This window comes from Phascolarctos cinereus, unplaced genomic scaffold, assembly GCF_003287225.1.
Source record: "Phascolarctos cinereus isolate Bilbo 61053 unplaced genomic scaffold, phaCin_HiC Scaffold_4;HRSCAF=312, whole genome shotgun sequence".
In the NCBI taxonomy this organism is placed as follows: domain Eukaryota; kingdom Metazoa; phylum Chordata; class Mammalia; order Diprotodontia; family Phascolarctidae; genus Phascolarctos; species Phascolarctos cinereus.
In genome coordinates this window covers 653,107,685-653,132,364 of record NW_027555847.1, presented here as the reverse complement: position 1 = coordinate 653,132,364, position 24,680 = coordinate 653,107,685, and the positions used below count along the sequence as shown (strand labels likewise).

The 24,680-nt window shown below is 48.0% G+C and overlaps 1 protein-coding gene across 1 annotated transcript; it reads right to left on the bottom strand.

Annotated features, from left to right (window-relative positions):
• Nucleotides 1–532: 532 nt before the first annotated feature.
• On the bottom strand, nucleotides 533–24,449 carry LRRC24 (leucine rich repeat containing 24). The gene is made up of 6 exons (XM_020995103.2): nucleotides 24,402–24,449; nucleotides 24,055–24,277; nucleotides 5,349–5,524; nucleotides 4,729–5,007; nucleotides 3,109–3,277; nucleotides 533–1,593 (listed from the first exon to the last, which is right to left on the bottom strand). The coding sequence occupies exons 1-6, from the start codon at nucleotides 24,447–24,449 to the stop codon at nucleotides 635–637; spliced, it is 1,854 nt and encodes a 617-aa protein (XP_020850762.2). The 3' UTR covers nucleotides 533–634.
• Between the last annotated feature and the right edge of the window lie 231 nt (nucleotides 24,450–24,680).

The window sequence follows — 24,680 nt, the reverse complement described above, 5'->3', positions numbered from 1 at the left end:
CTAGATAACTACTTATTCCCTTCACACCCCCTCCCCCCAATTTAGAGCTCATCTAGTCCAGTGAGGGGGCTGCTTCCTTTAAGAGGGACCCTTACTGAAGACATCTCTAGTCCACGGAACCCAGCACCTCCCTAGACGGCTCCCATTGCTCTACTGAACGTGGCTGCAGCTTGCTTGGTCAGGAAGCTTCTCTTTATGATAGGCCACAGTCTGCTGCTGCTGCTGCTGCCCCCTCCCCCAACTACGCGTTGTAAGTGCAGTTAGTCCCTAGGGTCCAGGGCAGCCTGCCCAGCCTGGGGATCCCACAGCCTCTGCACACGCTGTCTCCGCCCCGCCCCCGCCCGTCTGGTCTCTGCACTCAAGGTCTCTGCACGCCCAGTCTGGTCTCTGCACACGCTGTCTCTGCACCCCCCACCCCTGGTCTGGTCTCTGCACACACTGTCTCTGCAGCCCCACCCCCCCACCCCTGGTCTGGTCTTTGCACACAGGGTCTCTGCACACGCTGTCTCTGCACCCCCCAACCCCTGGTCTGGTCTCTGCACGCCCAGTCTGGCCTCTGCATACCCCTCGTCCCTGCCAGCCCCTGGGCTGCCCCCTCCCCACCCTCCCCTCCCCCCCGGTCCAGCCCAGGTTCTCAGCAGTGGATTTCATAAGCAATCTGTGGCTGGAACAAGAGGCCCTGGTCTTGGAGGGGCTCGGAGCTGGGGACCAGGCCCGGCCGGCCTGCGGCCGGCCCCTCCCCGGAATCCTCGTAGGTGGGGAAGAGGGGCTTGTTTCGGTTGATGACGAACATCTCATGGCCCCGCTCGTCCCGGTACTCCTCCAGCTGGGCGAAGGTTGTGGGGCCGTCCGAGTAGTCATTGACGTACAGGACGCTCTCCTCTTGTTTGGCTTTTTTCCTTTTTCGGTGCTTTCTGCAGATCATGATGGTCAAGAGCAGGGCCGTGAGGGCCAGCAGGGAGATGCCAGCAGCTATGGCCGTTTGCGTGGCCGTGCCCAGGGCGTGGAAGTCCATGCTGCCTGCCTCATACAGGGGCTCCCGGCTCACAGCTCCCGAAGCCGGGGCCGGGGGCCGGGGCGGCTGCTGCTGGGACAGGTTCACAAACAGGTGGAAGGGCACTCGGGTACTCCCTCCTGGATTGGTGGCCTCACATTCGTATTTTCCAGCATGGGCCATGGTGATGTTGGTGAGGGAAAGCATCCCGCTCCCTGTGTCTGAGGCCAAGTGCTCCCCCAAACTTCCCTCATTCAACCCAATAGCCCCACCCACCAACCGGACACTGGCCCTAGGCAGCCCCGTTCGGGACTGGGCCACCTTCCTCCAAGTGACCAGAGGCTGGGGGTACCCGGAGGCCTGACAGGAAACTCGCAAGTCATCCCCAAGCCGGGCCATCACCTCCACTGGATCCACGTGCACTGTGGGGGGAATGCAGATTAGGCTGTTGCCAGAGATGTCCAGGAGGCTCTGGTGGGCCAGGCGTGGGGGCTCAGAGCACACAATCTTCTTGTCTAGGGAGCTGAGGAGTCTCTGACCCCCTTCCTTGATCCAGGTCCTGAGCCAGTGCAGAGCACAGTCACAGCGCCAGGGATTCTCTGAAGAGAAAGGAGGGAAGTCAGTGAAGTTGACTCCCCCACCCCTATATCCCCACACATACATAGGGTCCTCCCCCTGTGTCTCACTGCCACAAATTCATGTCCCCCAAAAGCCTCTCCTGAGTCACCGTCCTCCTCCTCCTCCAAGACAAGTGTAAACCTCTCACCATTGACAAAAACAACAAAGCCAGACTAGACCTGGGCCCTCCCCTACTCCTTGCCTCCAACTCCCGGACCACCCCGGACCACCTTCACCCTTATCCCAGCCCCACATCACTCTCTCAGGGATTGTCCTCACTTTTTCCCCCTCTTGAAATACTCTTCTTTCCTTCTGTCTTCTCCCAATCCCTTCCCTGCCCTAGGACTGCCTTTAGACTCACCCTGGCTGCACAAAACCCTCTCTCAGATTGTCCTCATTATCCTTCTCTGTCCCACATGAAGTAGGACACCCTGATCATGGGATGAGGATCAGATTTACTGTGGAGGTTCCAAATGAAAGCCTGGGTCCGAACAGAGGCGGGCAGGGCAGGCACCCCAATCCATGAGAGCTGAGGCTCACGTCACTGCTGGGTCCAGCACATCCCCAGGGGCCTTGAAGGGAGGCAGGGGACTAGGCTGAGCCCTCCTTGGAAATCCCAACATATGTATATATGTATGACTGAGTCACATCTTAGCAAAGGAATAGATAGCATGGGAGAATTCAGTTGTTTATGAAAGGATAAAGAGTATTCATGAATTTGTTCTTTCATGGTAGACCAGAGGCAGTTCTGCAGGCCCCTACCATCCTTTTAGTTTTCAGGGGACATTTGGTGTCAAAGCTGTAATTTAGGTCCAATAAAGGTCGGTGAATCTCAGTTTCCCTTTGGGGGACCCAGCTCTGCCATCCCCAACAAAAAAGTGATACGTTGGATCTGGTCTGAGAAGCTGGGCTTGAGTCTGAGCTCTTAGCTACCTGTTTAACCTTGGCTGAATCATATAACCTGGGTTTTGTCATTGGTAAAAATGGGGATATCGGGGCAGCTAGAAGGCAGTGGATAGAGCCCTGGCCCTGCAGTCAGGAGGACCTGAGTTCAAATCTGGCCTCAGACACATAACATTCACTACCTATGTGACCCTGGGCAAGTCACTTGCCTAGCAAAATACCCCCAAAATAGAGATATCACTTCAAAGGCTTAGTTTCTCCCTCTGTAAAAAGAGGGGCATGAACTAGCTTATGGCTAAGGCTCCTTCCAGCTCTAAATTTAATATTCTATAACTTGCAGTGACTTCCTTCCCAGCGCTGTTGGGAGCACCGTCTTCACTTTTCCCCTGAGTTACTATCATGAGCCAGTTCAGACTTGACTCCTTTATGTATGTGTGTGTAATGTGATGGTCTTTCAGATGTGTGGATGCTTTTTGTGACTTGTGACCTCTGTGCTAGGAACTCTCGATGTGTGGGAGGAAGGGCTGGGAGGGTGGTTGGGCCCTGCTTTGTCCTCCTCTGCAGCTCTGCTCCTCCTGCCCTTAATACAGTACCTGTGAGACGCAGGACCTGCAGACTGGCCAGAGGGACCAGGGCATCCTGGCTGATGGTGCTCAGCTGATTCTTGCTGAGGTCAAGCAGAGCAAGAGAGGAGAGGCCAGCCAGGGCCTGGTCTTCCAGCAGCTCAATACTGTTTTCCTGCAGATGCAGCTCCTGCAGTCTCTGAAATGGAGGGGAGGGAACCACGGAAGGAGGGAAGATCAGCCAGGAAGATCATCCCCCGTGATGGATAGTCTTTGCCAGCTCCACATTGCTTCCCCTGCTCCTCTTTCCAAAGACTACATGGGGGTCACTGGCAGTCAGGGGGCTTGGGAAAGAGTTGGAGTTTCCCCCCTGTCACATCTGGTGACTGAGAAGGGCCTTTTTAGCTGCTCAGGACTGTGTGGCCTGAGGACTTGGACAGCAGGGTTTGGAGTCAGAGGATTGTGGTTTTAACCCTGGCACTGCCATTATGATCAGTGTGGCCTTGAGTAAGTTACTTCACCTCTCTAGGTTTCAGTTGCCTAATCTTTAAAGTGAGGAAGTTGACAAGATGGCCTCAGAGGTGGCTGTGTGCACCTGAACATCAGGGGTCTCCTCCCAGCACCCTCTAATCTTCAGGGGCTCCTTTTGCCACCAGGTAAAAATCAAGCTTCCTCCTAATGCTTTCTCACAGCTCGGTAGAGAAGACTGCAAGGACAAAAATTTGAGTTCAAATCCTGCCCCAGACTGGTGATAGTGGCAAGGCATTTGACCTCAGCCTGTTTCATCATCCGTAGAATGTGTTTAGTATTGTAACCTACCTCCCAGGGTTATAATAAAAATCAAATGAAACCATAACGTAAAGAGCTATCCCAGTGCTAGCGAACGGTTAAGCATTTATCTGTTTGTGTGTCGTATCCCTTCCAGAAGCCCAGGGGCTTTTCTGGTTTTATGTCCCCATTGCCTAGCGCCACTGTGGCTGGTACGCCATCAGCCCTGGTCAGCAGGCTTGTTGGATTGGATAGGGAGGGCACTCTGGCACTGTGTGGCACCGCCCTCCTTCCCAGCCTGGCCACACGCTCCCCCAGCGCTGCCCGTCTCCAGCTTCATTCCTCCCTCATCCTCCCCTCTTGTGTTTCTGCTCATTTTTTATCAGCTTAACTCCAGTACCACTTTCCTCCTCAGTCAATAACAATTTTGCCCTTAGGCCTGACCTCGAGCTTTGTTTCCTGCCTCTCTGGCTCACTTTTCCTGTGCTAATATATTATGCTTATCTGAGTCTTATTTCCTTATTAGACTGTGAGTCCCATGAGGGCGGAGACGCTATCTTATTTTGACATTGGAACTCCTCTAGAAATTAGTGGGCACTTAATAAAGCTGTGTAGAGATGGACTGAGTTGAATTCCTCTGGCTCTGGTTGGAGCAATGACTCACTACGTCCCCAAAGCCCTCCCCCTCATGGCCATCCTCTTCCAAGTTGGGTTGGGCGCCCGCCGAAGCTGCTCTACCTCTCTGCTGCCCTCTAGCAGAGCAGGGATGACGGGCGGACAGGAGGACCGGAGCGGGGCAGGCCTCCAGCCTCTTCCTAAAAGGACTGTGGGGAGAGAACCCTTTCAGGGCTGGGCCTGGCTGGAAAAGCACGGGAGGCTCACCGTCAGATAGCAGAAGGTGAAGTCAAAGAGCCGCGTGATCTGGTTCCCTGCCAGGTAGAGCACCCGCAGGTGGTCCAGGCCCTTGAAGATGCTGCTGTTGAGTAGGTGGAGGCGGTTTCGATTGAGGGCTAACTCCAATAGTTGCTGCTGGCCGAGGAAGGCGCCTGGCTCTAAGGCCCACAGGCTGTTGTTCTGCATGTAGAGATACTGCAGGCCTGAGAGTGGGGCCAGGTCTGCCTGGTGAATCTGAGTAATGCTGTTGTCCTGCAGGAACACTGTCTGGGGAGGACACACACACACACCAGAGTCAGGTGTGGGATTCCTGCTCAGGCTGGCAGGCATTCAGTGTGAGGGAAGGCAGAGTGAGTCACACCCCGCCCCCCTCCGAGCCACTCTCCAGACCTCATCAGTGAAAGGACAATTTCTGCATGATACAGCTCACAGGACTGATGTGAGGAAAGCACTTTGTAACAGTCCTTTGGGAATGGGAATTCTTGTAATAGACAGTTACTGCCCGGGGTATTCCTGGGCTGGGTCCCACTTATTCTCCAGAGATCTCTGGGCCCAGCCCAGCCCAGCCTTCCCTGGGGAGAGGAGCCTCTGGCGCTCCCATCCCGTACCTGGGTGATGGGTGGAATCCCCGGTGGGACCTTCTGTAGGTTCAGCGAGCCGCACTCCACAGTCATACTGTAGCAGCGACAGGCGGTGGGGCAGCCCTGGCCCCTGAGCAGCAGGAGGCTCAGGATGGGGGAGGAGGCTGGACAGCATGGACTCCCCCAAGGCCATCTTAGAGGAGCTGCCAAAGAGAACAGAGAGGCTGTCCCCTCCCATCCCCTGGCAGCACCCTCACACACATATACAAGCCACCCCCATCCCCCAGGGCGCCAGCTCTGGTTCTTCCACCCCAGGTGAATCTGGGAGGGACAGGAGAAGCCAGCAGTCACGGATCTCATAACCCGCCCCCCCTAAGCTGTTCTCTTTCACACACTGCCAAAACCGCCTTCCTTATACTGAAATCTGGTGGTTTACTCCTTGGCCTGAAAGCCTTTGGTGCCTCACTGCTGCATGGTGAGCATGCAGGGCCTTCCCCAATTGGGCCCATGCTGACTCGCTAGGCCTCTGCACAATCAACACCCTTGCCCAACTGGACTACTCCATCCCCTAAATATACACTGCAGTCTCACGGCTGCACCTGCAGCTTCCCATGGGTGGCTCTCCCTCTGTCTGCTGACCCTAGCCTTTAAAGCCTGGCTCTGCCTCCTCCATGAGAGATCCCTAATGCATGGACTCCATTATGACCCTCCCTCTTGGACCTCACATGCCCTTCCTCTTGAAGCTCTGTAATGCATTTAGGATATAATAGTGTATAGTGTAGTTGTCCGTATGTCCCTCCCCCAGCCTCAGCAGCAGGAGGGCAGGGTCTGTATCTTATCTCAGCATTCTGTTCATAATAAATAATTAACCAATGTTTGTTGAGTAGATTCTGGCAAGTTAGATGGTCACCAGCCCATCATCCCCGTTGCCCTAATCTAGGGATGAGGTCAGGAGTGGCCTTGTTCAAGGTCGGGATCTCGTACCCCAGAGCCTGAGTTGATGCCCATTAAGTCTTCAGACTAGCTGTGTGACCGTGACAAATCACTTCTCTTGTTTGCCTCGATTTCCTCATCTGGTGTAGATATGAATAACTCTCACAGTTGTGGTGAGGATCAAATGAGACCATCATCATAAAGCACTTAGCCCAGTGCCTTGCACCTAGCAAACGCTAAACAAATGTGGACTGCTGTGATGATGATTATGGTTATTTCTGCACCCTGGGTCCCCAGGGCGGTCAGGGCCGCTGCTGACAGGGACGATGGCAGCAGGCTCTGAAGCTTCACCAGCTCCAACCCCAAGCTGTGTCCCACAGTCAAACATGGTAAGAGTTTGGCCATGAGACCAGGAGACCAGAGTAGGTACTTAATCTGGACCTGTGGCTTCCATCAGGGCCTGATGTGAGAGCCTTTGCTTCCCACCCCAGCTTTGGCCAATGGTGGTCTGGGCAGAGGGCAGGGAGGGAGTGAAGGCAGGACGAGTAAGTCTGGGGCTACTTTCCATCACAGTAGTGAGGTAGTGGGGCTGCTGCAGGAGAGGGGATAGGGGGCGGGGAGAATCCTGGGCCCTTCTCCCTTGCCACACCCCTTTGCCTCCCACGGAGTGCCGAGCTTTCGGGGCCTGCAGGTGGCGGTACATAGAGCATGAGCCTGGAGTCAGGAATTTAAACTTGAGATCCAGTCTAGCCTCTGACCCTTCCTAGCTTTGTGACCCTGGGCAAGTCACTTAACTTTGGTTTTCACCTCTGTAAAATGGGCCTAATAACAGCGTCTTCTGCTTAGGGTTATCGTGAGTCTCCAGTGAGATAATATTTGTAAAGTGCTTAGCACAGTGTTGGGCACATAGTAGGTGCTTAATAAATGCTTGGGTTTTTTTTTAAGGCAGTTGGGGTTAAGTGACTTGCCCAGGGTCACACAGCTAGGAAGTGTCAAGTGTTTGGTCTGAGGTCGGATTTGAACTCAGGTCCTCCTGACTTCAGGGCCGGTGCTCTATCCACTGTGCCACCTAGCTGCCCCTCTTAATAAATGCTTGTTCCCTTCCCCCTTCTGCTTCTCTTCTCACCCCCCAGCCCAGGGCAATTTCCCCTTTGGCTGCAGGCTGAACCCCACAGGTAAGGAGATATCCTCCCTGTCAGGGAATAAGAGTAATATTTGTAGGCTCTCCTAGCTAAAAGAGGTGTCACAGCACCTTGTACAACTCACATAAAGTAAGAATCTTTATAATCTGACAAGTGACTCGTGCATGTTGACTTGGCCATTCCAGGTCCTGCTGAAGAGCTGGGATTCTTCAAGATCCCGATAGGAACTCAAGGGTCTGGGCGGCCTGGGCAATCAGGACAAGTGGGACTTGGCTCCAGGACTCGAGAAGTCCCTTATTCCCTGGTCTTCCTTCTCCCCTTGGCCACGGCCAGTGTTGCTGTGATTCCGTCCCTGTCTCTAGCGCTATCGAGTCCAGATCTGCCTCGTCCCATACCTTTTTTTTTTTTTGGCTAGGCAATGGGGTTAAGTGACTTGCCCACGGTCACACAGCTAGTAAGTGTTACGTGTCTGAGGCCGGATTTGAACTCAGGTTCTCCTGACTCCAGGGCCAGTGCTCTACCCACTGTGCCACCTAGCTGCCCCTCCCCTTATTTTGAGGCAGCAACCTTTTCCCCAACCCCCATCCTTCTCTCTTAAGGTCAGAAAGCTTCTAGAGAAACAGATGACTTCCTTAGCTGCTGGAGATGCCTATATTCAGTGACTAGTGGGGCGGTAAAGAGGGCGAACGTGGATAGAATTTGCCAGATTCCAGCAGGAGGCTCCTCAAGCCGCTGGGAGACTGGCCCCCATGATGAGAACACTTTCAAAAGGAAACTTGTAAGAAATGGGGAGTGAAGGAGGTAATAAAGGCACCTCCCTGAGGCACAAAAGATTAGTGCTGAGATGATTTCCGGCCTCCTCTACTCACTGGGTGACTCGGGTCACAGCAGCTGGGGCTTGCCCCAGCTCCCACCACCATTTTTATAGTGCACTTCTTAACTCCTTAGCCATATTTACAACCTGTGGGAGGGCAGGAGAGGAGAGACACAGAGAGACACAGAGAGAGCAGTGTGTGAGAGAGGAGAAAGAGAAGAAGCAAGAGGAGAGAGCGATGATAATGATAACATTTATTTAACCCCTACTATGTGCTAGGTGCCGTGCTAAGTGTTTTACAATTGTTATCTTATCTGAGCCTCACAACAGCCCTGGGGAGTGGGTGCTATTATTATTATTTCCATTTTACAAATGAGGAAACTGGGGCAGAGCAGAGATCGAGTTTCTGAGGCTGGATTTGAACTCAGGTACTCCTAACTTGAGGAACTTCCTGGCACTCTACTCACTGTACCACTTAGCTGCCCCTACAACCATGCTCTCCACCCCTTTCCCCTCTGGCTCTAGAGTGATTGGCAAATAGGATTGATAAGCTGATGGCCATGGTCATACATAAACTGAGGAATGGGAGCAGTACTGTAGGGTTAGAGAAGGACAAATATCCTTACCTACAAAAACCAGGGCCTAGCATAGAGGGTTAAGGAAAGGGACTGAACCTGGATTTCACTGGTATAAGGAACTTCCAGGTGAGGAAACTCCCTCCACTAATGCAGGTTCCTGACCTTCTTTGTAGCTTAAAGAAGTGCCTAGAACACTGAGGCTAAGGACTTGTCCAAGGTCACACAGTGTAAGAAGGGAGACTTGAACCCAGGTCTTTCTGTTTTTGAGAATGGCTCTCTATCCAGTATGCCATGTTGCCTGCCAAATAATACATAATGAATACATGCAAGTTGATTTTTTAAAAAGGGAATTGAATCAGTCTGCAAACTTCAGGTCAGTGAACTTGGTTTTGATTTGACACAATTGTAGAACGTATTATTAAAGGAGTAGTTAGTAAACATCTAGAAAAAGAAATGGTGATCATAGACACTGAGCACAGCTTTACCTGGTCAGGCCAAATTAACATTCCTTCTTCATACAGGATGTCCCAAAATTCTTAGTGCAGTTTCCACTTAAATGGCTTAGCCATCAAAGGGTTATTAGATTGCTAGGTTAAAGGAACACTGTAGACAAGATTTATCTATTTATTCTATAGAAGAAATCTGGTCTCTAATCACATTTCCGTTTGGTTTAAGTGAAATCCATGCATAGATACAAAAAAATTAGGAGAAGAAACAAATTGGAGAAGAGGAAGAAATAAAATGCAGTTAAAAGATCATCGTTTTGGAGCTGGACAGGATCTTAAAGTTCATCTAGTCTAATCCCCCTTGTTTTTATAAACAAGGAAATGGAGGGCTTAAGGCCCCATAGGTAGTAAGTAGCAGAGGCAGAATCTGAACCCAGGTCCTCTGGCTCCAAGTCCTGAGGTCTTTCCACTGAACCTTGCTGCCTCATCGGTCATCTTGCCCCTATCCACAGATCAAGAGAAGTGTGTCTTCTACTTCTTCTGTGCCTAGTACATATGCATGTCTTAGATACTCAGTAAATATTCTGTGAAGCAAATGACCCACTCTCTGGACTATGTATAACAAATGCTCAATCTCAGGCTTGTTTTCCTAGGCCAGGATGAGGTCTGACCATTCAGTAGCTACGTGGCCTGTGACGTATCACCTCATCGCTATGCAGCAGTCTGTAACGTGGGCTTACCTAGATTTTAGTTGAGAATTTCAAAGAATCACAGAATTGGGAGTTAGAAGAGATCTTAGCAGCCCTCTGCTCCAACTCCAGCCTGGAAGGAATTGCAACTATCATACAACCTCTGGCTGAAAGAACTCCAAGGAGGCCAAACACATGACCTCTGGGGGCACCTCGTTTCACTTTTGCCCAGATCCAGGCATTAGGGAGCTGGCCCTGACATCAAGTCTGTATCTCTCACTTTGTCATTTCCACCCAATGCTGTTGCTTCCCCCTTCTTAGTGGCAGCCAGGCAAATACTCAAAGGCAGCAGTCCTGTCTTCTCCTTCCCCCCTCCCCGCATCTTGCCTTTTCTAGGCTGGGCTTTCTGTGACAAGGACGTGAGGCCCTTTCTTATCCTGGCTGCCCTCCTCTGGATATTCTCCAGCTTATCAAGGTCCTTCTTAAACCCCAGCGCCCACAACAGAACACACCATTCCAGCTGCAGTCTGACCAGAGCAGAGGCCCCTGGGATCATCAGCAGCCTGGCCCCGTATATTGTGCCTCCTTCATGGGCCCAACACACTGCTGACTCATTGACTGCTTGCAGTCTATGGAGATCCCCTGCTCATTTAAAGAATAGCTCCTATTTCACCAGGCCACCCCATTCCATCTTGTACTTTCAAGACGATTTTGTAAGGGGGGGCACTTAAATAGAAGACTTTACATCAAGACTAAATTTTCCTTTTTGCAACTTTCATTTGGGACTCTATTGTCCAGTGTGTTAGCCAAGCTGTGTGTCATCTACACATTTTATGAGCATGCCATCTATCCCTTTATCCAAATTAGTGATTAAAATGTTAAATGAAGCCAAGCACAGATCCCTGGGGTGTTCCACTGACACTTCTGCCACCATGATATCGAATCATTAATAAGGCTGAGACTGGCTATCCAACCTGATCTGAAGCCGTCGAATTGTGTGATTGTCTAGTGCCCATCTCTCTATCTGCTCCGCAAAAATATCGAGTCACTTTATAGAAAGCTTTGTTAAAAATTCAGATAAACTATACCCAGAGCATTCCCTTCATCTCCTAGTTTAGTACTATGTCAATAAAGGAAGTGAGGTTAGTCCGGCATGACCCAGATTCCTGCCCATCTTCCTTCCCCACAGTATCCAGGCTGTATTTTCCCTCTCCCTCTATGCCAGAGCCTTGTCAAGAGGTTAAATGACATGTGATTTGGGCCAGTAAGGAGCTGCAGCTGTCCAATTAGGCTAAGAAGAGCCAGCCTGTCAGCAGGGAAGGGAGACCCTTCACAAACTCCTCCCATCTCCTCTTGACATTCCATTTTCTTTGCTATCTCAGGCCTCCCACTTACTTCTCTCTAATCCCCAAGCCTAGGCCCTAGAGCTTGCTTTCCTTGTTTCCTTCTTTCCTTGTTTTCCAGTCTTGAATGGCTGAGGAGGCCCCACAGAATACATAAACTCAATTCAAAGGTTCATGGAATGGTCCTTCACTCTATGTTGTTACTAGACTGACGCATCTTTAAGAAGGGGATTGGAAGCCACAGAAAAACTCCCAACGCATTGCACTAAACCAGAGCAGGTTTAGACTATGGGAAAGTCTCAGACTGAAAAACAGGTTGTTTTCCATCCAAGGTGGAGAAAATCCTGAGCAGAGCAACTCAAATGTTTATGGTATAAAGGGTAGTTACTTGAGGATAGATTCAAAGGATATTTCATCTACAGCCTGGAAATGGGATGGGATGGGATGGGCCTCTGTAAAGTCTGAGTGCAAACCAGGAGGACACACCAGGCTTCTTACCATTTAGCCTCCAGCCCTGGCCTGTGATGGATTCCACTCTCCCTTCTGTGCAGATGACTCCCAGATCCACATCTGTCTCCCCAGCTCCTCTTCTGAATCCTTAGCTCCAATCCTATGCCAACTGCTGTACGATCTACACCTGCTGTACATCTACACCTGGATGGCCCATTAGCATCTCTAATTCAATGCCTCCAGACAGGAGCTCTTATCTTTTACTCTTTCTTCTTTGGGTTTTTTGCGACACTGTTCTTAGTCTTGCACCTGTCTGACCACTCCTCAGTCTCCTTTGCTGGTGCACCATCCAAAAATACTTTGTAATGACGGGGGGGGGGGGGGGGGGCACAGCAAGACTGTCTGTTTCCTTGTCTCTTTCGCTCTCCCTTGATTCCCATGGATTTAATAATCACCTCTATATAGAACACTCCCAAATCTATATATCCAACCCTAGTCTGTCTCATGTTTTTGTTTTGTTGGTGAGGCAATTGGGGTTAAGTGACTTGTCCAGGGTCACACAGTTAGTGAGTATCATGTATCTGAGGCTGGATTTAAACTCAGATCCTCCTGGCTCCAGGGCCAGTGCTCTATCTATTGCACCACCTAGCTGCCCCCCTAGTCTCTCTCTCTTGGGCGACAGTAACCCACCTCCACCTTCCTATTGGACATTTCAAACTGGATGTCCTATAGGCATTTCAAACATATTATGTCCCAAATTCTCTGGTCCAGGTTAACCTTGCTGTTCCTCACACATGACAGACACTGTGTCCTTTCTCTGTGCCTCTGTGTGGGCTGTGCTCATCTCATTCGTTCTCTCCTCACCTTCGATGCCTTCAAAGCTCACCTCCAAAGCTACCTTCTACATGAAGCCTTTCCTTACTGCCCTGCCCCTCCCACTCCCGGCCCAAATTATTTCATACGCTAAGCTAAAACCTCCCGGTCTACACCTTTCTCCTCCCACTGGGCTTCTGCTGTCCACCCCCCTCTTCTTTGGTCAGAAAGCTAGGATGGGGTGGGCTGGGGGGAGGGAGCCGGCTGGGTATAACAGTAAGCTCCTTTTAGCTGAGGGGTAAAAAGAAAAAGCCCTCATAGTCCATTCTCTGCTTGGTTAGAGGGCTTACATAAAGATAAAAAGTCATTAATGAAATCATCGCAGCTTGGAGACCCCGAGGTAATTAATCCCTGACAGGCGGGCAGAGAGTCCGTGGTATTTTCACTTTCGTCATTTCACTTTTTCTCGTGTCTATGGATATATGCGGGCACACAGCACACCTTGACAACGATTGCTTTTAAAGTGAGGGAAAAGCATTTTCACAGAAACAAAGTACGGATTATAATAGACCTAAAAGAAATAGGGATTGGGGAGTAAAATTACCGCCATTTGTCGGTACAGAGAAAACGGAGGAGAAACGAAGGGTAGAAGTACGTCACCAGCTTCATCAGCCTAGGAGCTGGGGGAGGGGTAGCAGGGGAAGGTAGGGTGGGGGCAGGGGGAGGTAAGGTGGGGGGGCGGGGGCGGGGAGGTTGGTAGGATGGGGGCGGGGAGAGATAGAGTGGGCAGTGATGGGGGCAAGAGTGCAGGCCCGCTTTCTCTGCACATCCCTCTAGCTGCTGCAGGTGCTACAGCCTCGGGCTCCTCTCTTTCCCGACCCTCCCAATGGCCTCGGGCTCCAGCCCTCTTGTCTTTTTTTTTTTTTAATTTTTGTTCTCTTGAACTCTTTTCTTTTTTAATTTTGATTTTTTAAGATTAATTAATTTTTGGTTTTCAACATTCACTTGTATAAGATTTTGGGCTCTACATTTCTCCCCTTCCCTTCCCTTTCCTCCCCCTCCCCCAAAACAGGGTACAATCTGATATAGGCTATACATGTATAATCATATTAAACATTTCCACGTTCGTCATGTTGTGAAAGATGAATCAGAACAAAAGGGAAAAACCACGAGAAAGAAAAAACAAGCAAACAAATAAAAGAGAAAATAGTATGCTTCGATCTGCATTCAGACTCCATCCAGCCAGCCCTCTTGTCTTGAGTGCCTTGCTTTTCAAAACTCCCATATGTGGCTGGGGTCTGATCAAAAACTGTGACAGGTCCCTTTCTTATTTCTATGCCGAGCATTCAGTAACCTGAATCACCTCCATCACCAGTCTATGGCCCAAGTCTTGTCAATTCCGTCTCCATAGTATGCCTTCTCTTCCCTCACACCACTGCCCCAGTTCAGGCTCTATTCACCTCATGCCTACTAATTCCCCAATTTGACTCCTTGCTCCAGTCTGCTTCTACACAACTTCCAAACTGATAGACCTAAAACATAGGTCTGGTCACATCACTCTTCTGCTCAAGAGCTGTCAGCATCCCTCCTTGCTTCTGGTTAAAATAGAAACTCCTCTGTTCATAACTTAAAGCCTTTCAAAATCCGACTCCATAAAATAAACCCACACAAATCATTAGCATTTCTATATATTACTAACAAAGCCCAACTGTAAGAGGTAGAAAGAGAAATTCCATTTAAAGTTACCTATATCAAGATAAAAGTCAAAATAGATATATGATTTAGATATAAAGACTGATAGTATAAGCAGACTAGGAGAGCAAGGAATAGTTTAGTTATCAGATCTATGGAGATGGGAAGAATTTATAACCAAACAAAAGATAGAGAACATTATGAAATGCAAAATGGATGACTTTGATTACATTAAATTGAAAAGGTTTCGCACAAACAAAGCCAATACAACCAAGAGTAGGAGGGAAGCTAGAGAACAATTTATAGCCAATGTCTCTGATAAAGGCCTTATTTCTAAAATATATAAAGAACTGAGTCAAATTTATAAGAATATAAGTGATTCCCCAATTGATAAATGGTCAAAGGATATGAACAGGCAGTTTTCAGAGGAAGAAATTAAAGCTATCTATAGTCATATGAAAACATGCTCTAAATCACTATTGATTAGAGAAATGCAAGTCAAAACAACTCTGAGGTACCACATCACACCTATCAGATTGGCTAACATGACAAAATAGGACCATGATAAATGTTGGAGAAGATGTAGGAAAATTGGAACACTAATGCATTGTTAGTGGAGTTGTGAACTGATTCAACCATTTCGGAGAGCAATTTGGAACTATGTCCAAAGGGCTATAAAACTGTGCATACCCTTTGACCACTTCTAGGGCTGTATCCCAAAGAGATCATAAAAATGGGAAAAGGATCCACATGTACAAAAATATTTATAGCAACTCTGTTTGTGGTGGCAAAGAATTGGAAATTGAGGGGATGCCCATCAATTGGGAAATGGCTGAATAAGTTGTGGTATATGAATGTAATGGAATACTTTTGTGCTACAAGAAATGATGAGCAGGTGGACTTCAGAAAAACCTGGAGAGTCTTACGTGAACTGATGCTGAGTGAAATGAGCAGAACCAGAACATTGTACACAGTAACAGCCACACTGTGCAATGACTGACTTTGATAGACTTAGTTCTTCTTAGTAATGCAAGGATCTAAGATCACTCCAAAATATTCACGATGGAAAGTGCTATCTACATATAGAGAAAGGTCTATGGAGTCTGAATGCAGATGGAAGCATACTATTTGCTCTCCTTTTCTTTTGTTGTTTTGCTTTGTTTTTTCTTTCTTATGATTCCTCCCATTAGTTCTAATACTTCTTTACATCATGACAAATGTGAAAATATGCTCAATATGAATATGTAAATAGAGCCTATATCAGTTTGCATACCATCTTTGGGAGGGGGGAGGAGAAGGAGAGGGCAAAAATTAAAAACTCAAAATCTTATGGAAGTGAATGTTGCAAACTAAAAATAAATTAATTATTTTAAAAAAATCTGACTCCAACCTATCTTTCCAAACTCACATTACACTGTTCCCAGTCATACACTCCATGTTCCTTCTAAAGGAGTCATTTGCAACAGTCCATTTCCCGCATTTGCCTCTTCTGACAGACTATTCCTGAGGCCTGGTACATGCTCTCTTTGCCCTTAGCTCCCTTCAAGATTCTGACTGAGTTGTTATTTTATATAAGAAGCCTTTCCGGACTCCCCCAGTTATTAATACTCCCCCTCCCAAAATGACTTTATTTTATACATATATGGTGTTTACTTTTCTGTGTACATGTTGTTCCTGTCCAATTAAGTATTATAGAATGAAGTTTAATGGGGATGAATGTCAAGTACCACAGCTAGGTTCACAAACCATCAACTGCACAAATACAGGATGGATGGATGACCAGATGAGAGCTCCTATGGAAAGGATCTGAGGGTTTTAGTGGACAAGATCAATGAGTCAGCAGTGTGACATGGCAGCTGAAAAAGGTGCAGTATGTGGTGTCCAGAATAAGAGGAGCATGGCAGATCCTCTCTAGGGGACTGTGTCCCCTTCACTAGTGACATGTCACTTTCTAGGAAGGATATGGACGAACTGGAGCACATCAAGGGTGGGAAGCTAGAATGGGGAGCAGGCTGAAGACCTTACTTCCTCAGAGGATCAGTTGAAGGATGTGGACATGTTCAGATTGAAAGGTTGGTCTCTCCCTTGGGAGATTCATTCTGTTCTGCCCCAGAGGGCAAGGTTGGCACCGGGTGATTGGCAAAGCAGATGTCAGTTCCATTTAAAACAAAACTTCCTAACAGTGAAGAGCTGTCCAAAAATGGAATGGGTGGATTCCTGAAGTTGTGGGCAGTGTATAGTGCAGAGAGAGCGTTGGACTTCAAAGCAGAAAGACCTGAATTCAAATACTGCCTCAGACACTGCCATTCACAAGACATAACTTCTAAGAGCCTCAGTTTCTTCATCTGTAGAATGAGGATAACAGTAAAACCCACCACATACTTGTAAGGATTAAATGAGATCCGACACACACATACACATGTTTGTATACGTGCGTGTCATACACATAAAATACTTGCAGACCTTGAAACATCCTATAATGTGAGCTAATATTATCATTATCACCGAGGGCTTTGGATGGAGCCTGGATTTTTGGACAAGGATGTTGTGCCACCAGGCGGTACAAGCCAGAAACATTGTCACACACAAAAGGGACCTCTGTGCCTCAAAGTCCAAGCTGTGCTTTGATGGCCTCCCTTAGTTATGGGCTGAGAGGCTGATGGCACTGAGGCAGCTGGGGGCACAGTGGAGAGAACTCTGGGCCTCAAGTCAGGAAGACCTGAGTTCAAATCCAGCCTTAGATACTAGCTGTGTGATCCTGGACTAGCCACTTAGCCTCAGTTTCCTCAACTGTAAAATGGGAGATAATAACAGCACCTAGCTCCCAGGGTTGTTGTGAGGATCAAATAAGATAATATTGTAAAGTGTTTAGCACAGTGCCTGGCACCTAGTAGGTGCTTAATATGCTTATTCCTTTCCTTCCAACCAATTCTTTTGTTCTAACATTCCTCAGATAAAGGACCAAGGGAAGAAAATGCTTTCTGATTTTGAGGAGCTTTTAGAGAAGGAAATCTGAAGCTAATTTTCCAGAGCAGCTCATCCCTAACTGCAGCCAGCACTGTGGAAAGCTGGGCTAGAGTTGCTGAAAGACCTTGTTTCAGAGAGGGAACAGGTGAACATAAGTGGGATTATGGAGTTTTGTTATTGAATTAGATTTAAGTGAGGCAGAGCTGTGCAAAGTCAGCAGCCTCACTCTCTCTTCCAGAACCATCTGGGTCCAATGGCAAGACATAGGTCAGATGGCCCCGGAATCAGTAGAAGGTTCTGGCCTTTTCAAGCTAAGGTCTTTCCCAGGTCTCAGTTTGTCTGAAACAACACCCATTCAGTGATTAAAAGCCAGGTTAGAATTGAGGCAAAAGGTGGCCTAGTGTGACTTCCCAAGAGAATCAGTCTGGAAGGGGGAGGCCCTCAGAGTTTCTGGCCAGAACAGAAACAATTTAATTTCGGAGTGAGGGCAGTCAGGAAGAGCAAAGGTCTGTATGGTTGGAAGGCACTGAGGTAATAATAAGCCAGAACTGTTCTGGAGCCAGCTTTTATAGCCTCCTAATGGTTACATTTTCAGTGATAGCATTTAGACCTGGGGAATCGACAAATGCTACAAATCAGAACTTGATTTATTGCTTTGTTCAGACTTAAGTGATGGAGAAAATGTTAATAATGCAGATTAAACTTAAGAGTGTGTCTGGCAAAAAACCAAAACTCCATTTTTTGGAGCTGATTGTTAAACATTTACCAGCATATCCTATTTCCATAGTGCTTTAAGATTTGCAAAGCACTTTACATATATCTCAAGAGCCCCTGAGCATGAAGCTTTTGGCCACAGAGTTCTTGAACTGGCAACTCTCATTCTCCAGACACACTCTTTCCTCCATACTTTGTCTTTTCCACCTGATGCTTTTCTTTCTGTCTCTTTGGTCCCTACACAGGAGGATTCAGGGACAAAGTTTCACAGTCCTTCCTTCCTTTCATGGCTGTGTGCACCATACACATAGGCTTGTTTTCCCCCCAGATTTTTAATTCTTTTTTTTTTTTGCTCTGGACTTAACAAATACCAAGTAAAAGCACATTTCTGTATATGTGGTAGAACAGAAGAAACTTATACATGAAATTGGGAATCTTATGTACAACTTGCTTTTCTTTGAATATTTAGAATAAATCTAAAACGAAACTTTCAAAGCTCTCTTACTTGTCTGTGATTCTTTCTGGTCTTTCTTCTGTTCTTTTCTGTGCATTCTTTAAAAAAGGCAAACAGGTTTTCACGGGCCCTGGTTATGAGCTTCTGACTTTATCTGGACAGCCCAGAATAACTGCCTTTGTCTCTTCACTCTAACAATTTTGATCTCCTCTAGAGGAAGTCCTCAAGAGTTGGTTTCCACGGCAGAACCTGCTTTCTCATTACCCATACTATCTGAGAGAAAGAGAAGGGGCCAAAGCCCTGAGAGCAGCTCCCTAAAACTCAAGGAAAGGGCACAGCCAGTAGTGGGGGAAGCTAAGAACCTGAGCCAGCTGCACCGTGAAGGGAAGGTCTTTGGGCCCTGCTTAGCCTCCATGGGCTATGGAGGGAGTGGGAACCCCAATGCATTTGATAGAGGAAGCATCCCTGTGCTTTGAGTAACCCTCCATGGGATCAGGTGGCATCAGTCTTCTATTTCCTTCTCACCACCCATGGCTTAGCCTGTTGCCTATATTCTTGAGGGCAGAAGAGCTCTCCCGGGGCAGGGTCCTAGTGCTGAAGTGGATTCGTAGGAGTAGACAGCTGATTCCATTTTGTTTTGTAGTCAACAATTTACCATTGAAGTGTAGAACCAGCTGCAGCAGTTGATTTCCTTCTTTGTCCTCTTTACTCCCCTAATTGGTACAAAAAGGCTTAATTGCTACAAAAGGAAGACTTCAACAATCCAAGGAATTTTCCCCTCCTATACCGTGCCTGACAGGTGCTGTATAGTTAGTTCCTTTTAATTTAAGGCAACTATCTCTACTGATAATGACATATCCCTTCTCTATCTCCTATAGCAAGTGATAGAGCTTAATGAGAACATTTTTTTAAATAACCTAGTATAAGCAGCCATCTTTTTTGCTTTGTCACATGTAACATATAAATATTGCTAGCTAAATTGTGAGTGACACACATTTCTATCAATTGCTGTGGTGGAGTTTGTCACACTCTGAGTGAGTAAACTGTAATAAAAGCTGTCTCTGGCTCATGCTGGCTTATTGGCAGTGGCTGGTCAGTGAATTCATGCAAAAAAGTTTTCTCACAAATAGATCCCATGGAGGAAACTTTCAATTTCTTCATTAAAAAAAACCCTACTGTATTCCATTTAAATGTATTATAAATAAAAATTTGTTGTAAAATAAAACTCTAGCAGCCTTTAACATAGGTTAGGGTTGGTTAGAAGCAGCTAGATGGCTTAGTGGATAGGGCACTAGGCCTGAAGTCAGGAAAACCTAAGTTCAAATCCAGCCTCAAACACTTAACTGTGTGACCTTGGGCTAGATACTTCCTTTTTCTTTGCCTAGCAGCTAGATGGCTCAGTGGATAGAGGGCTGGGCCTGGAGTCAAGATAGACCTCAGTTCAAGTCCAACCTCAGATAGTTGCTAACTGTATGATCCTGGACAAGTCATTCAACATTTGTTTGCCTTAATGCCCTAGAGAAGGAGATTCCAGTATTTTTGTCAAGAAAGCGCCATGGACAGTATGGTCCAGAGGGTCACGAAGAGTTGGAAACAACCAAACAACTGAGCAACAGGGTCTAATTAGGGTTCTTGGGATTTTAGAGAATTGTTCTGGAACTGCTTGCCTTCTCAATGCAGGAGAGGGGGTAGGGACGGAGGAAGGGAGAGAATTTGGAACTCAGGTTTTAAAACGAATGTTAAAAAAAATAAAATGAATGTTAAAAATTGTTTTTACATGTAACTGGGGAAAATAAAAATAAAATACAAAAAGGGAACTTTAGAGAATCTCCATGAAAGCCCTGAAAATTTTTATGGTGAGTGCTATTCAAACTCAGAGATAGACACAGAGCTAGTTAACTAATAAGAATTAGCAAAAAAAAAAAAAGGGGGGTACTAAACAGTAGCTAGGTGTTTGTTATTTCTTTAAATCTTGCTCTAAACTGAATATCACTTTATAGGATTTAGAGAATACTTATTACATTGAGCAGTTTCACTAGTTTCACTTTTATAAAAAAAAAATCAGTTTTGAGTGGGAAATGTGCGGTACTGAGATGCCTTATTGGGAAACTTGTCCCCCTAGTAGCAGCTATGCAAACTCCAGGAATAGAACCTTGGAGACTTAGGGGCCATACCATGAGGGAAAATAGCACAAGGCCTAAGGAGGAGAAAAGGTTTGGGTCTCTGAAAAGTTTGGTGAGAGTTTGTCAGGTTGAAGGAGGGCAGGCAGCTCTTATAGTGGGCTCTCAGCCCAGGGGGTCTGGGAAAGAGAGCAGAGATGGAGTGCTGTCCAGGTAGAGGTGTGTACACTCCAGTCTGGGGGCCTGTCTATAGGCGTGTGCAATCTCACAAGAATGACAATCACCTGGTCCTCTCTTCTTATTGGTCAGGATTGTTCCCACAAAAGGAGACAGCTGGCTTGTACAGATAAATACAACAGACTGTCTGCCAGTGAATTGCTTTCACAGACCCAATATTCTCTCATATGAGGAGGGATCCAGTAATACCTGGCCATTGCCTGGATCCTGGTTCTCTCCTTGAGCAACTGGTGTGGAGCTGCATCAAAGCACTGGCCCTTCCTCTATCATAGTTTCAGGCTTTCAGATTAAAGCGACAGAACAATTTTCTTTGGTTCTAATCTATTACTCATCAGAAAGCACCTCACAGCTCAGTGCAGTTCAGGAGAAGAGAGTGGGAGAGGATGGAAGGAGAGGAGGATGAATTGGGGCAGAGCTGCTGACCATTAGCACCCTGCGGACAGGACAACTTTCCAAGGGGTAAGCCAGACAAGGTTATGGGGAATAGACACATGTAAGCTGAGTTCTTTCTGCAGCTTGGGTTTCTGTCCTCTCTACTAATACTCTCTTCTCTGCCAGACAGGCAGCCCCATGAACTCTTCCAAAGAGGTCACTCCTTCTACAACAAGAAGCCCAAGGGAACAGTACAGCTGCTAGGTCAAAACCCTTCTGGGCCTGCCAGAGGCCAATCTCTGGGGCTGTCACTCAAACTTCTTTCCCTAGCAGGGAATCCACTAATCTTGACTTCTGAGACTGTAAGCTCAGATACTGTCAGGAGCCTCATAATGTCATCTGCTTTGCTGACATGATTTCTGTACAAGGGACCTTTCTGGCTAGATCAGAAAGGACAAAAAAAAAATTTTTTTTTAAATTAAAAAAAAAAAGTACAGCACAGCCTTGGAGTTAAGAACCACACAAAGTAATGAGAAAAAATACAGTAGGGTAAGCAAGCCTGCAGGGCTCAGAGGTAAGGTTTCTACCTCACAATACATCTGCTGAGTACTCCTTAGCTCTAGACTGCATTTTATAGAGCATCCCACAGAATTTGAGCATTTAACACTGTCTGATTGATTACGGCTCTGTGTATGTTGGTTCTATCTCACTAACCGCATTGTTGGCTGGTTGAGAGCTGGGATTATCTTATGTTCTGCCTTTCCAGGATAGTTATATGGTCATATGGATGGTTATGATTTCCAGGATAGGTGGCTTATATGGCCAGAAATGCTGGAAGGGCCCAGTGCAGTCCTACAGATTCCTGCTATAAAGGAATTCCTGGCTGAGGTCTCCATCTGACAAAAATGAACATATCTATTCTACCTTGGCTTCCTGAGGGATCATTATAACCATGATTCTCCTCTTCTCTAACTTCAGATGCATCACACAAACCCTTGTAACTCTCACTAAACCACCCCAGATGCTTCTTCTTGACCTCCCAAACCCTGCCCCCTAAAAATATTTCCTCAGAACTCCATAGATCACAGCCTGAGCAGAAAAGGAGCTGCTATGCACCACAGAGAGGCAGATGGGTTCTAGTCTCATTAGTTATGGGCAGGTAGGTCACTTTTCTCTGGGCCTCAGTTTCCCCATGATGGGATTGGAGTAAACTCTTCCAGCTCTAAAATAAATCCTAGGTTACTAAATAAAATGCAATTCTTGGCCAGCCTGGGAAGGCCTGGAAAAAGAAAGGCTAGACATCTGGGTTGTCCTTAGAGCCAAGGGCTTTTATATGGTGATCTGAATACTGGCCTTCAGATTCCCCCATGGGACTCTGGGTGAGAGCCTCCAAAGACACAGCAAATTCCCATTACTGAAGAACTCAGGGGAACAGGTAAGGCTACATTATAGTGCCTGCTGACCGTCTGGCTGACAGCCTGCTTTGAAGGAGGCTATTTGCCTAGCACTAGCTATTCCTGTAAATCCAGGCTACCTCACTTAACATGTTCCGGTTGAGCCTTAGCATCTGAAGGGAACCAGCCTCTGGCACTCTGACTCCTCCTACCTTTTCTGAACCAACCATATTTAATTAGTTCCTTGAAGTCCCTAGAACCTTGTGGGTAATTTACTATCCTTTCTCCAGAAACACCTTCAGTCCCAGACCCTTTGTTTGCTAGCCTAGGATATTTGGCATATCCAAACTTCTGGATGGCCCCTGAGTGGAATACAGGAAGAGACTTCTTGTGTTTGGCTCCTGAAACCAGAACCAAACACAATAGAAATTGCAAAGAGGAAAATTTAGGCTTGGTATACTGAAAGCCTAATAAGAGCCACCTAAAAGTGGACTGTGCTGCCTGGGGAGGTAGTGGATTCCTCCTCATTGGAGGTATTCAAGCAAAGGTTAAGTGACCACTTATTGGCTATGACGTAGAGGGAATTCTTGTTCAGATACAGGTTGGAGTAAATGGCCTCTGGGATCCTTCCAATTCTTAGATTTTTAAAGGAGACACAAAAGGGGCCACTGGCCAAAAGCCCCACCTCTCTTAGTAGCACATCTACTAAAAGCTGCTTGGACACAAAATTCAGGGCATATGTATAGTAGCAGCCCATCAGGACACTTAATGGACTCCTGAGATAATCCCTGGGGATCAAAGCCTGCTGCCTGACCATCCTGCAGGGCTGGGAAGATGAAGAAGCCATTGAACACTAAGCACATGAAGCCTGGTGTTACTGACTACTCATTCATTCACTCACTCGTTCATTCATTCATTCAGCATTTCTTAAGAACCTACTACGGGTCACCCACTGTGCTGGGAAGGGGTAGGGAGGGCTGCTTGTGCCCAGATTACAAGCATAGCTCTCTTCTCTAACGGGCTTGAAGGGTAACTGGGAGGTGGCTTTGCCTGAGTGGCTTCCTGCCCCTGATTCTTGTGCCAGGGGCAGCCATCCCTTCTTGCCTACATTTAGCTTTATTAAGGATAGACTCAGCTAGGGAAAAGCTGCCCAAAGTATAGAGGTTGAGTAGGGGTAGAACAGCTAGGAAATAGACCCGGGATGGATGGCTTGCCCAGGGGACCAGGGTCAGATTATCAGGAGCAGGAGGGAGGGTAGTCAGAGGACAAGTGTTTAGATCAGAGGTAACAGCCCAGCAGGGAGTTGGGGAACACAGGGGGATGGGAAACTGGGCAGGTGCCCAGGGAACCAGGACCAGGCAAGAGAGCTTGAGTCGTTCCTAGAGGTAGGGGTGTGAGAATCTGACTGCCGGCAGACTGACCTTGGGCTGGTCTTCCTGGGCGCTGCCCTGAAGCCTAGCGGTCCTCGCAGGGAGAGAAAGGGCCTGGGGAATGCTGAGACCCCTCCCCCCCAGCTCACCCTTGAGGTGCACTGCTTTCCCCTCCCTAGAGCCCTCCCGACCCCCGACCCCTCACCTGACGGGTCCCCCGGCGAGCGCCTCCCGCCATGGTCCCGCGGCACCTCGGCCCGGGCGGGCGGGGTGGGCAGAACCGGACCAGACAGGACTGAACGGGACAGAAGAGGGAGGACGTGGACCCGGCAGACCACACGCAGACCGGTCCAGGGGGAGCGGGTCGGGCCACGCGCCCAAAGGCCCGAGCCGTTGCGCGTGTCTGCGCGTGTCGTGCGTGTGAATTGCTACAGAGGGGAGGGCGCCCAACGTTCGGAGCGCGTGCGGGTAGAAGGAGGCCAGCGCGCTTTTCCAGGCTCGTCCACCCCTCCTTCTTTCTTATCCTCGCCCCAAGCTCCCCCTTCCCCCCACCTCTGGTCCAGTCTTTTCAAGTCTTGAGCCCTCGGTGGGCCGCATCATGGGTTCGACAGGCCAATCGCAAGCCCGCCTCGTGATGTCAGGACCACGGGGGTGGGGGTGGGGGCCCTCTCTCTTTAACTCTTCCCACACTCCGTTGGGGTGAGGGGAGTCACTAGAGGGATCCCGATCTCTCTCCCTTTCCCTTTCCCCACTAGGGAGCTTTCCTCCAGGCATGTGACTAGGGTGCCCAGACAGATCCCGGGGAGGTGGGGAGGAAGGCGAAAGGAGGTT

What these genes read in the sequence shown, in the direction of transcription:
- LRRC24 (XM_020995103.2), bottom strand. Translation starts at nt 24,449, where the DNA reads ATGATGCGGCCCACCGAGGGCTCAAGACTTGAAAAGACTGGACCAGAG. An exon ending in TTGAAAAGACTGGACCAGAG is followed by an intron (nt 24,278 to 24,401) that starts GTGGGGGGAAGG and finishes TCCCCTCTGTAG; the next exon opens with CAATTCACACGCACGACACG. An exon ending in CTCGCCGGGGGACCCGTCAG is followed by an intron (nt 5,525 to 24,054) that starts GTGAGGGGTCGG and finishes TCTCTTTGGCAG; the next exon opens with CTCCTCTAAGATGGCCTTGG.